Raw genomic sequence first — 15,423 nt, forward strand, 5'->3', positions numbered from 1 at the left:
ACATATGTATGATATATAATAAAATTTACAAAAAAAAATCACATTTTAACTTGTGCATCAGCTCCACGATTAGATATATATATATATATATATATATATAAGTGTTTAATATTCATTTGTCGATAATAGACAAGCATATGACAAACACGTGTGAATTATCATCACCTTCCAACACCACAGTTGAATTTTCAGATATTACCAATAACTTGCTTGATTGGATTCTTCTTTCGCCAAAGAATCTAGAATATATCTATTTGAACAAGAAGAAACACGATCTTTGCTCGTATGTGTGTGTGTATATATATATATATATACATACATATATATATATATATATATGTAGCTGGGCTACAGCTTAAGTGAGATCATATGACAAACTATTCTTACAAAAACCTACCCGAGCTATTTTAAGAGATTTAATACATATTCTTCTTAAATAAGATTTCAGATTCGAATCTCGAGAATGAATAAAATTGACATTGGAATTTCTCCATATTTGACCATGCTTAAACTAGATTAATTGGGCCCATTAAGCTTACAAATATTATGGTGTAGACAGGAAAAAATAAATTCTTACAGAGATTAAAAAATTGATCGCCGCTTCTTGCGTTTAAACACATCTTGGGCTCTAATTTGAGTCAAAGGGAAAAATCTACTATCGAAAGAGATTTACTTTTTAATAGACGGATCTAGTTTGAACGTGAATGAGTCCGAATCTATTAGACTTTCGAATACTAAGTGGTTCGAAAAAAGAGTGAGGAAAATTCTGCGCCAATGTCGGCATAAAAGATGACGTTCTCTGACGGCACGGTGGATGATGTTGCATGCATTCCTTCCTTGTCATATATGTCTGCATGTACATATACACAGTTAGATTATTAATGGGGAGGAAGAAATATTCCCACAATTATTCGAAGGGGCCCTAATTAATATCAATGTGTTCTTGTAAATAATGAAGTGTGTCTTGTCTTGTGCCTTTAATACCAATAAGCAGCTGTAAGCAATTACTTTACATACAACAAGAAGCATCCAACTAATCCACCACACACACTACTTAATATTACTTCTCTCAGAGCATAAATATTGAAGTATTTAAAAAATTTATATATAATATAACATAATCCAAATAATTCGAGATATCCCGCACGCAGGCGCCACCTAATCCACCACTGTCTTCAGTGGGAAAATAAGGCCTCCCTTTTTATATATTTTTCTTTTATTATTTTCCTTTTAAATGTCATAATTTTTTAATTAAGCAAATGAGAGTCGGGACAAATAAATTTTAGTGTAGTGACATTCGTGATCGACCTGCTAATAGTACGTAGAGGAGGATGAAGGGATCGTTAAGAGGTCACTTGAACGAACGAACGAACGAACGAACTAACTTCGAAGGAGTTCGCGATGGGGCTGCGATTACGGGCTGCACATTCTTAACATGTGCAGAGGATCTGATATATATGGGCCGGGCCAAGATAGATAGTGGGCCGGGTTTAGAATGTGACCCAACCCGCAATGAAGAGAAATAGTAAAAGCCCAGATATGGTCCAAAGCATTGCAGCCGTGCGCATGTCCCCTTCTCTTCGCAGCAAGGAATCGCAGAAGGTCCAACTTAATAAGTTGGAACACACCGCCAGGTATTGTGAATTTATGACCGAAGTGGTAAGATGATTATTCTTGAATTCAGAGGTCTCAAGTTCGACTTCGGCGGTTGATATGATAGGGGAGCATGATGTGTTGACATTGTGAAGCTCCATGTCCATCCATAATGGGCTGCTCGGACCCCGGTGCCAAATTAATTCCATTATCACTTGATGGCCCCTCTCGTCATTCAAAATGAGGGCCTGAGAAGGATGGAAATTATCTCTGCTGTGTTTCCATTTATTCAAATTCTTATTTCAATACGCATTTTCCATAAACAAGGAGCTGAGTATTAAGAAAATTTCATTTGGACAATTAGATCGATGTTATTTGATGCTTTCTGTCAAATGAATAGCCGGGCCTGGGAGGAGGCTACGCATTTTAAGAACCTTCTATGCACTTTTCGACGAAGACACTTTAAATTCGTCGGGGCTCAAATTGGTCTGCAGAACCAGTAAAAAAAATTAGCAGCGAACTTTCAACAGGAAGTAGTCCGGAAATTGCATGCTTAAATAGAATTTCAACACTATATATATCTTTCACGGTCAATTGCAACCGAGCTGATATAAGATCACAATATCAATACTAAAATTCAAACAAAGTTTGGCTGATCATGCAATTCAAATGCCGTCCCGAAAATGAAGGGTACGAGCCTGTAAGATTTAACATCATTATTATTATTATAAAATGGCACCAAGAAAGCCCGATTCCATTTGGTAAAAAACCGCTCCTCAAAAACTCGATCAAGCATGCCAATAGAAATTTGCACGTCTACTGGACTACTTCATGGTCTCGTCGGCTCATTTGTGGGATGCCACCAAAGCCATGTGCTCTATCAAGTCCAGCACTCGGTTGCTGCACCAAATAGCATCAAATATTCTTAATATGAATCAACCAGTCGATGATTACATCACTACGGTCATTTACTTTTTGACATCAGAGAGACTGACCTGTATCCCCATTCGTTGTCGTACCAAGAAACAAGCTTCATGAAGGAGGTGTTCAAACCAATCCCGGCCTTGGCGTCAAATATGCTTGACCTGCAACAAAAGAGAGCCCCCGTAACTAACAAAGCCTGCATACAAGCAGATAGTTTCAAAAAGGATTTCAAGAACAAAAAATGAGATGTACCTTGAGTCCCCAACAAAATCATTCGAGACGACATCCTCGTCCGTGTATCCTAGAATGCCTCTAAGTGGTCCTTCAGATGCATACCTTCATTTGAGAGTTCCAACCATTAGTACAATTATCGGAATTGTGTATACACTATCAGGCACTATTTTTGAAAAGACCAATAAACATATCAAGTAGAAGAAGGAAAATTGAAAAAAAAAAAATAGTGCTGAACAGACAAACTAATGCAGAGTCTTCCAGAAGCATACTTAATGGCTGCCTTCACATCCTCATAGGAAGCACTCTTCTCAAGTCGGCAAGTTAAATCTACAACAGAGACATTGGGCGTTGGAACTCGGAAAGCCATCCCGGTGAGTTTTCCATTTAATTCAGGAAGAACTTTTCCAACGGCCTATCATCCCAAAAATGTGCATCAGCACCCATTTTAATAACCCTTTTTTTACATATATCTAAATTATCTTCAGAAATTTCACCATCATGCGACTATGTTGCACACCTTGGCAGCACCAGTTGAACTGGGGATGATGTTCTGAGCAGCTCCACGACCCCCACGCCAATCTTTCATGGAAGGGCCATCGACAGTTTTTTGGGTAGCTAGAAACCATAAAATTGAAATGAGCATTCCATCTCAATTGCATGTTTTGTGCACCAACATAAGAGGGAGGACTAGGAGAAATACCAGTAGTTGCATGAACAGTTGTCATTAAACCTTCGACAATACCAAATTCCTCATGCACAACCTGCAAGTGATAATCCGGGGGGAATCAAGTGAAACCAATTCTCACATTATCAAGAAGATAAAGCGGTGTTAACCAAATAATACACAAATAGACTGGGGATTGACCCACAAAGAAGGTGATATAAAGAGCTAACTCGAATAAGAAACACCTCCTGATTCAGCTCTCCACATTAATAGTCTGAAAGGTAACATATCAAAACTCACCTTAGCAATAGGAGCAAGGCAATTGGTGGTGCAGCTAGCATTGGAAACAATATCCATGCTCGAGTTGTATGTCTTTTCATTTACACCAACCACAAACATAGGTGCGTCGGCAGAAGGTGCTGATATTACCACTTTTCTGGCACCAGCCTGAACAAACCATTAATTTGCTTAGCCCATAGTAGACATTCACTTTCAGGTTTGAGTTTTCATGCGATTCAGACAGTAGACCAGCTAACCTTCAAGTGTGCTGAGGCCTTCCCCAGTGTTGTGAAAACTCCAGACGATTCAACAACGTACTCAGCCCCATGGTAACCCCATGGTATATCTTCTGGGTTTCTGAGCACAAAAGATAATCAGATGTCAACTCAGTGGTAATAACTTGAGCAACTAGTATCCTTGGAGCAACCTACAAGGCTAAATTAATTTTTAAACCAGTAATATCTTTGTAGCCAATTCACATCCAATTCTAGAGGCATCCAGAGAAAAGAAATTACCTTTTTTTTTCAACTTTAACTGTCTTCCCATTAATTTCCAATGTGGAATCATCTACAACGTTGATGGTTCCATCAAAAACACCATGGGTGGAGTCGTATTTGAACATGTAAGCCTGGATATGACAATGAAAACAGGCCATAATTACATCATAAGTTGGGGAGATGCTAAGAATGAAACCAAGCATTAAGGAGATGCCTCAATACGCCATTTAGAATATCACTACTTGCATTAAGAAATAATTAGACTGCTTAGGTGGTTCAATATCAAAGATTAAAGACACAAGATGATGCAATCACCTAAACAGGTAAATGACTAACAAAACCAGACAGTTTTAAGCAGGGAAAAGAGTCAATAATCATTTACATCCATTATGCACATTAGAAATCAGTGGAACTATACTCCCAATAGTCCATGCAAAAACAATCTCAATAAAAACAAATATCATGAACCAGCAAATGCTTTTGATTAAGTGTTGATTATCTAGTATGGTTGTCTGTTTTGATGTACTAGCACATACCATGTATTTGGCATCAATAAAAGGATCGTTGACAGCTACGACATCAATGTCATCTCTGGAGCTTGCTATTCTCAATACCAACCTTCCAATTCGACCAAAGCCTGCCAAAATAGATCCCCATGCTCCATTTAGCAGAATTTCGTAGCTAAATAGATATATTATAATGTAAACAGAATATTATTAGGCAAAAATATTCAAGAGAACAGAAGAACATGCATCAATACAAATTTGTCACATATCTCCCAGAGCTGCATGTTCATATTTCAGTCCAATTAGTTTACCCATTGTCTTTATTCCCTAGGACTCTTCTTGCAGAGCTTCCATAAGATATGAAGCTATGCCAGGACATACTCTATTTCCACCATTAAGTCACACCCGACAAATAATTTGTATTGTTTTTACTCAAAAGAAATGGCATTGCATCAAGGAAAGATATCACGAGCCCATAATAAATACAAGAAAATTTTATTAAGGAACAAAAACAGAGAAGATCACAGACATACCATTGATTCCAACCTTAATACTGCTGCTGCTTCGTGATTCTGAACAATGAATAGCCAGAAAAAGAATTTATATTTATGAATTAGTATTATGACTAAAGTAAAGGAGAAAAGTAATGCAAGACAAAAATTAGTTCCAGTTAGGTCTTACTGGGAATCACAGGAGGTACTTCAGTCGCTGTTGCCCTGATAGGTTCTAGGCTCTTCCTATTGCTTGTCCTGAATATATATTATTCAAAAAATTCCCTAAGGTCAACAACAAAAGAAGTATGATATCTACCGAGGGAACAAAGACTCGATTACTAACAAAAACTTGACTCAACTGTAAGGAAACTGATCCTGTTGAGATAGTAGCCCCGAAAAATGAAGACTGAAGATTTGAAACGGTAACGTTAGCAGATGGCACCTGCAGACAGGGATGACATCCATCAAGTTAAAACAACCAACTCCACATTAAAGTGAAAACAGGTCTTTGAAAACAGAGCATCAAGCCAATAATACAAGCACAACCACCGCTTGAAACTAGCAAAAGATCAAGGTCAGTTCATATTCACAACCACCAAAACGGAGAAAGTCAAAGCCCAACAAGACACAAACTTTGAGGAAGAACCTTAAGGGATGTCATGTCAGTCTAAGATCCCAACGTTATTCATGCGTTTCTAGCACCTAAAATCCAGCATCAGGCAAGAAAAGGGCAGTGATCAATTTTCAGGGGACGTTATAATATAAGCTCGCCTGATTATCCATCACCGCAGTAAATATACGTAGAAAATCAAGCTAGTAATTAAGACAAACAGCTGGCCTACGAAACAGGCCAAGCCAAGAACAACAAACAGTCATTGAGCTGAAAGCGAGCTGCCATCGGCAGAACAGATCGCCTATCGTTCTCTCAATGGCATGTAAGAGGTGGACAGAGAGAGAGAGAGAGAGAGAGAGACCTTGAATCGGGCAGAGGAGGGAAGGGAGGCGTCGGCGGGGGAGGAGGAGCGAAGGAGAGGGGAAGACACGGCCGGGGCGGATCTGATGACGGAGGAAAGAGCCATTTCCGACCTGCTCTATCGCTCACGGTGCTCGGGGAAACCCTAGCGGGGACGACGAGGGAGGGAGGTGGCGGGGGTTGGTGGCGGGGCGAGAGAGATGGCTTTTAAGAACAGAGAAGAGGGAAGAGAGCAGGCAGCTCGTAAAGCCTCCAATATATATATATATATATATATATTGTATATAATATATGCGACGGAAGGGAACAGTTTCGAGCTCTGATCTCCGCTGCGGTGTTTCTTATGAGCAAAAGCAAACAAACGCACGCGGCGCCTTCCCTCTCTCTCTCTCTCTCTGCTTGCAAATGAGCTGGTCGAAGCTTTCTCTCTCTGAACTCTCCCCCTTTTGACGATGAAAAATATTTTCCAGTTAGAGAGAGAGAGAGAGGGTGGGGTGCGAATCTCGAAGGTGGTGGGTTGTCTGGTGCGCCAGTGGGGAGCCTGCTCCGCGTGCATACTCCCTCGTTCGGATCTCCCGAGGGGGGGGGGGGGGCATCGCGATAACTGAGAGGAAGGGTGCATGCACCCGGACTACGTGATTATTTCTTGTGCTGGTGAGTAAGCAACCCTCGAAGGCCACGTCGGACCTGCCTGGGCCTCTCTGGGCCGGGTACAGATGACTGAACCGGCCCTACAGGGGATAGCTGGTCTGGTCCAGGTCCAACGTTGGCCACGGCGATCACGTTGCTTTCTCCTCTACCCGCCTGCTCTGCTTACCCACGTAACCCACCTAACCAAATTGTCCTCCTCTCCATTATTATTACTATTTTTTATTTCCTATTATAAAGGAAATTCATAAACTCTGTACAATAAAATAAAAATACTAATAATTAATACATGAAAATGGACATATCCATCACGAGTATTCAAATCTCAATTTTTTTTTTGTTATCAGTTTATAACATTCATCTACACCTTCTTTGATTGATATCTCTTTTTCATTTTTTCTTTCTGTTTTTATTGTCCTTTTGCATATTTCTTCCTATTAAAAACGGGTTATTCCACTGTACTACTGAAAATGATATCGGTCGAACGTAAATCGGCAAATTCTTCATCAACTAGTACTACCAATTTAATATGAGAAGTCAGCATTGGACCTACTACCGATACATCTCTTCTAATTTAATTTTATTAAATTAATTTTTCTTTTATAATAGAAAAATTAAATTTAAAAAAAAAACACGGGGACCCAAAGTGGGAAGAGAGCTGGGGGGTTACGGCTCAAAGCCAACCCAACGGGCCGTCCCTTTCCAATATGATCGGAAAGATTGCATATTTATTTATTTATTTATTTATGGTGGGGTTGGGCTGTCCCAACCCCAACACGTATAGAATAGAATCTATTTAGGCGTCCAGCATTACATTGCCTTTCCTATCCCACGTGTTAGTGTAATTTCCCAAACATAATCATACGTCCCTCCAAATTTGACCATCTCCACTCAAAAGAGATTTAGGTACGAATTCCAAACTAGCAATCCTCACGTTGGACTCGTTGCGGTTCACATGTTCGATCGGTTCGCCAGACTCGTGGATTTGAAAACATGACACGAACATCTGTTTATAGGCTCGGCCAAACCACATATCTGTCGAAAGAAAATGCGATAGATGAGATCGTCATGCGAGGAAAGTCCGAATATAACGTTACATATCATCTTTGTTGGCTGAATATAAAAATTCTATAGCAATGCCCATGCAAAAGATTGGAAACAGTATTATCAGTCCAAACAGTACTGTATTTTTATGCGATGACTATATGTTTAAGAAGATTGAAAACACTATATTCAATTCAATTAATGCTTTTCTTCTTCTTTTTTCCTCTAGGAATCAAAGTCGTATCCTTCCTAAAAGAAAAATTTACAAATACGAGGCAAGGAGGCTCCTGCAATATCTCTAAAGAGCAATATGCACTCAATTCAAGAGGGTTAACATCAAGCCTAAGCCCTCTTATTTCGAAATGATTAAGTTCTTGGATTCCTAGATCAGATAATTCTCTTGCTGGTGACTTGAGCCAGTTCGGTTCAATATCAAATTTTCACTCACTATATACTTTTGAAAGGTATCCGAATCTAAAATTAGTCAGTGTGTCGAATATCAACCATCCAGTCCTTCAACAAATACTCCAAAATTACCTTCGGAATGGCATTGCTCCACCCTAGAACCTCACGATCCCCGCGTAGTAATCGGATCATCGTCGCGGAGTCCAACTCTAGAGTAACACTTCTGAATCCGATGGCCCATGCAAGTTCTAAACCAGGTTAATTAACAAAGACGACCACGTACGAAAAAGACTACATGTAAGGTGCCTCCTCCTTTGCAATAGTTTTGACTTTTGATTTCCTTCGAGGGACGTTTGATAGCTGAAAGCGGAACCCGATGAGAAGAATAATGAAATTTGAATGTGATGGAGTGCGTCCAATGCCGTCATCAAAGGAAGCACCCATCTCGACCGGTTGGAACTTAGAATTCCAATTAATTAACTTAACATAAATATATACAAAGTAAAAAAAAAAAAAAACTGGTTAATCCATTTATTAAATAACAACAACGATAGTAAATAAATAAATAATTTGTCCACTCCACTTGCAAAATGATTGATCCTACATTTCAATTTTTGTGTATCTTTTATTGTGATGGGACCGACTTCAGCATACCTTCATGTTCAACAAGAAAGATAAAGACAGTCCATTTTCGTCATACGTAGGAAGGAGAAAGGAGAATACTTGCTGGCCCTAATGCTCTAAGACTTACAGATCACGGTTCGCATACCTCGTGACTCTTGCCCATAAGGTGAGATCGTATCATTCACGATGAACTCAAATCAAATCGATCGAAATACATAACAAAATAACCGGCCAACCCGATCCTTAAAAATTTAAAAATACACCATGGAAAAAAAGAAGAAGGGCAGTTGTTAGGTCAGGAGACAAAGAATGATATCAAGAAATTGGCTGAAAGGCCGAACCAGGACTGGGTCAATAAAGAAGCCCATTATAGGCTGGACAAGTACATAATAATGTAGAGATTAGCCTCTAAGCCTGTACATTGCAACGAACGGGGCCGATCTCGAAATTTATTCGTTCGGTCATATATTCTTTATTTTCTCGCGGATCTTAAACTTTCGGCTACAAGAGAAATGGATGCCGCGTAGAAAACAAAACGTGATGTTACGGGTAGAATAAGTGGATCATAATAAGGAAATGAATGCATCTAATCGAATCCGTAAAAAGAGAAAGTACGAGTAAAAATCCGTTTTCTTTCCTGCCTCGACAAAACCGGGATTTTATCTCATTCTATCACTCGACAACACACCTTCGGATTTCATTCTATTACTTAACTATGCGCCTTGCTGTTAAAATAAAGGTGGAACCTAGTTACTCTCTTCTTGTTAAATGTATTTGTCGGGGGCTGTTCACAGATCAGTAGTTGTATAGCCGATTGATCGTGCTAGTTTCGATCAAAATCTTTGTTGACATACATGGAATTTCGTCAGGACCAAATAAGGAGGATTTGAGCCGTCTCGTGTGCACGTTTCGCTTAGAACGTACATATGCATCGGAGCATTTCGCCTCGAAAGGAAATCCAGTATGGCATTATCATCACACTGTGACACCTTCCTTAAGATATATTAAGATATATTAAATCTATGGATTTCGTGGGTTAAAATGGTACGTCCGACAAAGTTTAGGGTGCAGAATGTAATAAGTCGGAGAAAAATGGGAAAAATTACAGAGGGAAAACAGGGAGATTTCCAAACAGAGAAAGAGGCGCCACCTCAAACCAACGGGGAGAGATGAGATGCCCGCCAAGCATGCTCCGCCTTCAACCTTCCCTTCCCTTCCCTCCCAAGCTTATTTCTTCCCCTCCTCCTCCCCCTCCCCCCGGCTCGCCGTCCCCTCCTCCTCGTCGTTTCCTCTTCCATTGGTAAGATTCTCACGTTTTGCATGATCGAGCCCAGCTGCATTTTCACGTATAGGGATTTTGCTGCATTTGCGGTTAGGCAGGCCGGAACTCGTCGCTCGGGTTGTCGGAATCAGAGATTGCCCCTGTTTCCGTAAATTGATTTCCTTCCGCGTGTCAGAATTTTTACGATTTCGGCGTCCGCAAGTTGGGGATGTGATAATCCCCGGGATAGTTTCGGGTCACGCTGTTATAACCACTGGATGCATTGCATAGTTTTGGATTCAAGTTTCTAGGGAGTCCTGACGTTTGAGAGTTTGAGAAGTTCAGGGTTCAATCCCTGGAGTGACCTTTGTGTTTTCGCGAAGTTGTCGTTTCAATAGTGTCACGCGTATGATGTGATTGAGAAATGGTAAAGTTCTCGACTTGCAACCATATGTTGCATGAACCATCTTGATGGAGTCTTTGAGACAACGTGGTCCCTTATAGAGAAATCGGCTTCTTTTCTTTGCTGAAAGAGTTTTTCAGTGTATTGATTTTTGGTGGTGGCTCCTTAGAAGAGGTAATTAAATAGCTCTCGGTGTTTTGTTCAACAGATGTCTTGAGGTAGACACTGGAATAAGAGCAAGATGACAGTCAGCTTCAAGTATTGGAATGACTGTGTCGACAAGCTGGACCTGGAAGCAATGTGGTTGGTTCCTGATGTGAGCACCGAATGGTTAGATGCTGGAGAGACCAGAGACCAGAAAGTTCACCTCTCTCGGGATCCTGATGGACAGGCGTACTTGACCCAGACGGAAATGAGGGTAAGCCCATGTAGCGTCTTTTGAAATAAGTTAAGGACAATATTTGGCCTTATAAGTGACGGCTTGATGTATTGCAACCACTAACAGAAGTGCAGAGCAAGTTCATAGGACTAGGACTGAAGAAAAATATGGAAATGCATGAGAAATACTTCTTTCATAATCCTTATTCTCACATTCGATTGCTTGTCCATTTCTCTGTGCTTCATTAGCTATTTCCTCATACTTGTGTGGTGCTATTTCTATTCAGGCTGTTGCTGATATCATTGTTCGGAGGCACTTTGCTTGTCAGATTGATCCGGTATGACTGCTATAAATTTTTTTTTTTTGCCTTTTTTTGGTACAACATATATGATTATCTCATTGAGAGCTCAATTGTCCGATTATGTGGAACTTGAATGAGAAGCAACTGGGTTGTGTTAGCTACTTTCCATCCCACAAAATTGTCAATTTTCTTGAACTAAGAGAAGTTTGTGTTAGGTTCCAGAATTCTTTACGGATTTTTTCTCCATTCGATTTTAAGTTTTTATGTTCTAAGCTTCAGAAACATATTAGTATGGCCCACCCTATAACGGAAAGTCTCTCTAGATACAGTTGAAGGATCAATACATCTTTCGATTGCTTGATGCTATATTTTGTAGAATGCAAAATCTCAGGGCAGGGACTCGTCAGCTGGATTATGGCCTGACTTTTTACGTGTTTGTTACACTTATGTTCTCTTCCTTATCTTTTCGTACTTATAAACATGCATCAAGAAAAAATGATGAACATCTGCTAAGTACTCTTCTCTCTCCAAGTCCGTTCAGTCATCTCACTAAGATATAAGCATATATATTTTCTTCTATTGATTCCGGGGTACTCACAACCAAATAGATATATATCAGTTTTGCGACAGCAATTGATGCACGGGAAGTTTCATGATAACCATGTGGCTAAGAACTACTAGATTTGCCACTGCTTACTGTCACTTTCTCCTTTACCAGTTATACATAAGTTTGCTGCGGTCTCTGGTTTGCAGGATATGCTTTGTGCTATTGCTGAACTTGAAAGTGACCGGCAGCTTTTTGCTTCAAAATATAACAAGAAAACTAAGGAAACTACTCTGGGGATTATGCAGATTCTGCCCAAAACTGCAGAGTGGCTGAACAAGTAAGTGCTAACTATTCTGGCAACATATTTCTTGTTTCTACAAGCTGATGTTTCTGTGCTCATTCTTAACTGCTCTTCATAATAAGTAACCACAAAACAACATGTTTGCAGCGAACTAGGTTATCGCTCATATGATGTGGCAGGGAACACTGATCTTCTGTATCGTCCTTTTGTGAACGTTTACTTTGGGGCTGCCTACCTCATATGGTTGTCAAACTTTGAGAACAAGTAAGATTTCAATGCTGGACTTGTGGATGTTCTGTAGCATTCAATTGCTCCGTGACTCTTACTTGGGAGTTATAAGTTTATGGTATTCATCTGGTGTCTCTGTAATTTTTGACATTGAAGGAACAGTGAACATTTGATTTCTGATGAGTTTTTTTCTTGATAAAAATGTTTACACTAGATTCTTTGGTTTCCAGAGGAAGAAGCGAAGAGTTTGTGGTTAGAGCATATAGAGGGGGTACAAAGAAAGCAACGCACAAACCTACTTTACCATACTGGAAACGCTATCTTTTAGTCAAAGAAACCTTTTCAACCAGGTAAGCTTTCCATTCTTTTATGTCTTCTTAGTAGCCCCTTCATTACATGAAAAAGTGTACTAATAGTTCTAGGCATTTATCTCGACGAGTGGCTTTGTTGTATGCTAATGCTCTTTTGAAATTTGAAGAAAGAAAGATTGTGTCGTCCCACGCGTCTTATATTGCTTAGAGGAGGATGTCCTTGAAGTACTTCATCTAGAGTAATCATATAATTGAGTCAAATGAAATCACTCAAAAATTTTGTCATCTCCAAATTAAAAGGAAACATCATACATTATTGTAATTTTCAATGTTTGAGATATCAATAATGCGGTAGTTCAATCTAGTTTTTATCTTCATTTGGGGTAACTCCAAATGCTCCTATTCTATATAGCTGGTGGTGAGATGTATGAATTTTGAACGCAGAGATTCTTTTAATGGTGGCTCTTTTATGGGTAGTGCTCCTGTTCCTGCTCCTCTTTCTCCTGTTCCTTCTGGCGGTTCTTCTCCTTTGCCCTCTCCTGCTCCTGAAGCTCCTGCCATGAAAGATTCAGGTTTCTTATCCAACGTCTATGTTTACATTGTATCTCTGTATGTGATCATAGCAACTATGATATTTGGTGGTATTGACTTATGGCATTGGAAATGGAAAATCAGGTGATTCATATACGTTATGGGACTCTAGAGTTTCTTCTGAAGACATGGAAGATATGTGGAGTCATCCAGAGGTTGCTAAAGAATGGGGCAAGTCTGGAGAAAGAAAGGGGAAAGTCCGGTTTTCTCATGATGATCAGAAGAGACCGTATCTTTCCCGTGTTGAATTGAGGGTATTGATCCATTATTGAAGTTGAATTTTATTAAATTAAATTGGCTCCTATGGTGCTCTTATCTGTCCTACATGAATGGATAATGTCTCTTATTCTGTCAATTGTGCTGCTTTTTTTCAGGGAATCGCAGAAATCATCCTCTTTAAACATTTCTCTTCAAAACGTGTCAAAGCTGTGAGTTACATTAACTGGAGCAGCTTGTGAATATATGTTCACATCTGTTATTGCCCAACTCCCCGGACTAGGTAAATCTTGAAAATCTGAATTTCTGCTTCCTTCACAGATAGTTCTTTGTGCAATCGCGGAAGTATCTAGCAAGCGTTTTGTGGATGGGGTAGCAAAGCGGCCGGGGGTAATGGGAATCGATTTTGCCTTGGCTTCATGGCTTCACAAGTACGTAGTATATTGACTTGAGCTGCATTCTCGGTTTTCACATCGGATTACCCCAATCATTGTGTTTCATCGTTTTATGTCAAGTAATTATTCTATTTATTTCATTTGGCAGTCAATCATATGGAACTGATATAACTCAGCTCGTTTTACTTGAAAGACACGTCTTCTTCACTGAGGAGTTCTCTACAATTTCTACATTTCTCATACTGTTGTTTAATTACTGGCTCAAACTTCAGAAGCCGAGTATTTGAAATTGTTCATCAAGACCCACTATGCCCATTGCTCCCTGTTTTCTATGAAGAAGTAGAAAATCTGTAATATTTTGCTTCTGATCTATATTTTGATCACTGAAATGTTCCCTCCACTATTTTTGTGATGCCTAGTGAATTGGGCTACAAGGCTTACAGGATGGACTCTGAGGAGGATCTTCTCAATCCATTCGCATCCATGTACTTCGGTGCAGGCTACATGGCATGGTTATCTGAATACGAGGGGAGGTAAATCATCGTGCAAACTATAGAACATAAATTTTGAGAGAGTGGATATTTCTGATTCTGACCAATGTTCATCCACTTTATTTGCTCGTGATAATGAAACAGGGAAAGAACACCCCAGTTTGTCGTTCAGGCGTATTTTGTTGGGCCACAGAACGTGAATGTCCAGGAAACGGCTGCAGTCTGGCTCAAATTCGAGGAGGCTTTGGGCAAGTATGGAGAAATGAAGAGGTACACCATACAACCCTCTTCTCTTTCATTTTATTTTATAGAAATATGAAATCTTACTTAGGGAAGTTATTCATTGCCCGGGCTGGTGTAAGCCTCATCCACTTTAACACATTAGATCACTGCAGATCCCCTCCGGACAACAGCGTCCCCTTTCTTTTGTGAAAAAATGATAGTCCGAAATCAACACACCATTCTCTTTTTGGTGATCTGACTAATTGAGAAAACTTTTCCAGGGAAAGCGGGAGCTGCACCATTTTGTGAGAGAGCGGGCACCGTTTTGTGAGATTACAGCGATATCGTGCTAGAAGTACACAGCGGTCTCCTCCGCTAGGTGGGCCGATGGAAGATCACGCCTACGGTAGCCGCCGAGCAAAAAAGATTGTCATGATTAGCCAATTGAGAGGGCGGACGAAATTCTTTTATTATGTAGACATGCAACGTTCATCTCGTTTTGGTCAAATTCTTGTAATTTGCATATTACTTTCCGCCCACTTCTTCAGACATGTAGCAATTCTTTTTACTGGCTGAACTGATTCTTTGGAGGATTTTAAAACCACTCCTGGACACGATATCATTTTTTGCTCCTCATAATGTTAGGATATATGAAACTCAAGTGCCATTCTCATGATCGTTTTAATCGTACATATTTTTGAGATGGGCAGATTTGTAGGCAGATCAATTCCCGGACATTACCAAAACCCCGAGATCACGCAACTTCAAGAACCACCAGGAAATGGTGAAACGCCACTTCGAGGACAGCCACGAATGGTTAATGGCGGTCCAATCCACCCGTGACCTTGAGCCCCAGGTTTCCTATTCCTCTCCTTCTTATATAGACTAGACT

The 15,423-nt window shown here is 40.0% G+C and overlaps 2 protein-coding genes across 3 annotated transcripts; one reads left to right on the top strand and one right to left on the bottom strand.

The window, feature by feature from the left end:
• Positions 1-2,129: 2,129 nt before the first annotated feature.
• Positions 2,130-6,607, bottom strand: LOC116192058 (glyceraldehyde-3-phosphate dehydrogenase GAPCP2, chloroplastic). Its single transcript, XM_031520473.1, has 14 exons — positions 6,166-6,607; positions 5,551-5,633; positions 5,379-5,446; positions 5,231-5,269; positions 4,728-4,828; positions 4,210-4,322; positions 3,952-4,051; positions 3,716-3,862; positions 3,452-3,512; positions 3,269-3,366; positions 3,021-3,163; positions 2,770-2,853; positions 2,589-2,678; positions 2,130-2,493 (listed from the first exon to the last, which is right to left on the bottom strand). Exons 1-14 carry the CDS (start codon positions 6,268-6,270, stop codon positions 2,439-2,441), a joined length of 1,287 nt encoding a protein of 428 aa, XP_031376333.1. The 5' UTR covers positions 6,271-6,607; the 3' UTR covers positions 2,130-2,438.
• Positions 6,608-10,016: 3,409 nt separating this feature from the next.
• Positions 10,017-15,216, top strand: LOC116205744. 2 transcript variants are annotated; one of them, XM_031538432.1, is made up of 14 exons: positions 10,017-10,185; positions 10,758-10,967; positions 11,215-11,265; positions 11,983-12,113; positions 12,225-12,341; positions 12,536-12,655; positions 13,061-13,188; positions 13,292-13,461; positions 13,582-13,635; positions 13,745-13,854; positions 13,967-14,032; positions 14,238-14,351; positions 14,454-14,579; positions 14,813-15,216. In XM_031538432.1, the coding sequence occupies exons 2-14, from the start codon at positions 10,791-10,793 to the stop codon at positions 14,838-14,840; spliced, it is 1,392 nt and encodes a 463-aa protein (XP_031394292.1). In that variant the 5' UTR covers positions 10,017-10,185; positions 10,758-10,790; the 3' UTR covers positions 14,841-15,216. The 2 variants fall into 2 exon arrangements, with proteins under 2 accessions (XP_031394292.1, XP_031394359.1); XM_031538499.1 differs by lacking the exon at positions 13,967-14,032 and having other exon boundaries at positions 10,018-10,185.
• Positions 15,217-15,423: the final 207 nt, after the last annotated feature.

This window comes from Punica granatum, chromosome 1 (assembly GCF_007655135.1).
Source record: "Punica granatum isolate Tunisia-2019 chromosome 1, ASM765513v2, whole genome shotgun sequence".
In the NCBI taxonomy this organism is placed as follows: Eukaryota; Viridiplantae; Streptophyta; class Magnoliopsida; order Myrtales; family Lythraceae; genus Punica; species Punica granatum.

Excerpts from the sequence above, each read along its gene's own strand:
- LOC116192058 (XM_031520473.1), bottom strand. The coding sequence starts at position 6,270 with ATGGCTCTTTCCTCCGTCATCAGATCCGCCCCGGCCGTGTCTTCCCCT. Across the intron at positions 5,447-5,550 it reads ACAGGATCAGTTTCCTTACA|GACAAGCAATAGGAAGAGCC; the intron begins GTTGAGTCAAGT and ends ATATATATTCAG. Across the intron at positions 4,052-4,209 it reads GTTAAAGTTGAAAAAAAAAG|AAACCCAGAAGATATACCAT; the intron begins GTAATTTCTTTT and ends TTTTGTGCTCAG.
- LOC116205744 (XM_031538432.1), top strand. The coding sequence starts at position 10,791 with ATGACAGTCAGCTTCAAGTATTGGAATGACTGTGTCGACAAGCTGGAC. Across the intron at positions 12,114-12,224 it reads ACTGCAGAGTGGCTGAACAA|CGAACTAGGTTATCGCTCAT; the intron begins GTAAGTGCTAAC and ends ACATGTTTGCAG. Across the intron at positions 12,342-12,535 it reads TTGTCAAACTTTGAGAACAA|AGGAAGAAGCGAAGAGTTTG; the intron begins GTAAGATTTCAA and ends TTTGGTTTCCAG.